The 2,047-nt window shown below is 34.3% G+C and overlaps 1 protein-coding gene across 1 annotated transcript; it reads right to left on the minus strand.

Annotated features, from left to right (window-relative positions):
- Positions 1 to 417: 417 nt before the first annotated feature.
- LOC140175043 (F-box/kelch-repeat protein At3g23880-like) lies at positions 418 to 1,566 on the minus strand. The gene has a single exon (XM_072201943.1). It carries the CDS (start codon positions 1,564 to 1,566, stop codon positions 418 to 420), a length of 1,149 nt encoding a protein of 382 aa, XP_072058044.1.
- Between the last annotated feature and the right edge of the window lie 481 nt (positions 1,567 to 2,047).

The following is a 2,047-nucleotide window of genomic DNA, read 5'->3' on the forward strand; positions in this document are numbered from 1 at the left end:
CCTCATAAGCAAACCCAAATTGAATAGGTGAATTCAAAACACAACAACTAAAGATATATTGCACGGGAACATAGAGAAAATCCATTAAAATAACACAATACATAACCCAGACTGAAATATAGATTGATAACAGCAACACTAACTGCTCTAAGGATTAAAAGACATAAAATTAAATATTAAGGATTGAACATCCCTTGCAATAATAAGCTTAAGGACTTGATCTCGATCTCTTCCATCCAAGTTCTGTAGAATAACTCTTTGCTCTGATTTTTTTTAATGTTCAAACTCTTCAATATATTGCACAGGAACACATAGAGAAAATCCATTAAAATAACACAATACATAACCCAGACTGAAATATAGATTGATAACAGCAACACTAATTGCTCTAAGGATTAAAAGACATAAAATTAAATATTAAGGATTTAACATCCCTTGCAATAATAAGCTTAAGGACTTGATCTCGATCTCTTCCATCCAAGTTCTGTAGAATAACTCTTTGCTCTGATTTTTTTTAATGTTCAGACTCTTCAAACAAATCTCAGTATTATGACGATCATTGATCCTCATAAGGTTGCTTCTGTGCTCCATTAGCATAATGATCTGATCTCCAATAAAAATATTAGGGTTAAATCCGATGCTGATTGGATTAATGCTGAGTATGTTTTGCCACATCTTTTTCCTGGATGCATTGGTGTCTAATTTCCATATCCCGATCTTATCATCTTGACATGTACTATCATATGAAATATAGCAGACCTTATCATTAAAAGCCGAAAGATATTGGAACTTCTTCTTGGCTATCTTCGGGATTGTGTACCGATTAAGCTGGCCTGATTTTAATTCATAACACACAACACAAAGTGGATGGATATAGTCCTCACCAACCCAATTAATCCAGAACACAACACCATTCAGCCATACGCTATTCGGCCCTAACTTTTGAATTACTTTGTCTTCGATGACATGCTCAGTCCAGTCGTTCATTCGAGAATCGTAAAATGTGAACTCCAGCCTCCTGTCTCGAAAACTCCTCTTATAAGTGTGAACTACATAGTACTGATCAATGCCACTTGTATATCCAAAATTATATATACAAACAGCATGCAAAGAACGAACTGATCCAGGATCTTTTAAAATTCGTGTTCGCCTTGTTAGAGGATTCCACAGCATGATCTCGGATGGGAGTCCATGAAGGCTGTACCTCAAACACACCAACCCATTGTCACACCCAATGACACTCCACCATCCAAAATCGGATGTATTGAATGGTAACCTAATAGGTGTAGTGGCTTGAGATTCTCCATGAATGCTTGTAAGCCAATCACGCCCGATTTCCCACGGAGGAAAACCAAATGTTAAGAGAATGCTGAAATGCCTACCTTTGGTTGCAAAAAAATTTCTCTTCACAAATTGATAGGAAGATAATTGGCGGTACCATTGTTTGCTCAAACATCTGCACCTCGCAACAGTCTTTGGCTCGGTCTTCACCAAGATCTCCATTAGGACATCTTCAGGCAAATCTTTCTTTGTAGATGAAGTTTGATGTGTATTGTTAATGGACATTTTTACACTAAAACAGAATATCGAAGTGATAGAACCACACCTCATAATTCAAAAAATAATGTGCTGCTGTTGGAGAAATTTAGTGAATTTATATAAGTATGCCCGAGTCTATGATAATTGTTAAATAAATATTTTTAGCTGAGCTATAGGGCTAATGTGATTTTTTCTACAAAGCTTTCTAATAATATATTATACTTGAGGTAGAAGGAAATGATGAGGTTTAAGGAGTACAACCTATGAAATCTCTTTTGTGATTATTGGAGCTTGTGGTGTGCTCTGTAGATCAATAGTAGTTATCCAACTATGGTTAAATAATGGATATTACTTTTTACTCATAAATCTTTATTGTATGTTACTATACTAAAATTTTTAATATGAATTTTTTTACATCCATTTTTTTAAAGGACTTTTTAAGATTTTAAAACAGATATTTTTTATTCAGGATTGGCTTCTAGAAAAATAGCATTTTTTATACATCAAT

Source organism: Arachis hypogaea, chromosome 9, assembly GCF_003086295.3.
Source record: "Arachis hypogaea cultivar Tifrunner chromosome 9, arahy.Tifrunner.gnm2.J5K5, whole genome shotgun sequence".
In the NCBI taxonomy this organism is placed as follows: domain Eukaryota; kingdom Viridiplantae; phylum Streptophyta; class Magnoliopsida; order Fabales; family Fabaceae; genus Arachis; species Arachis hypogaea.

Excerpts from the sequence above, each read along its gene's own strand:
- LOC140175043 (XM_072201943.1), bottom strand. The coding sequence starts at position 1,566 with ATGTCCATTAACAATACACATCAAACTTCATCTACAAAGAAAGATTTG.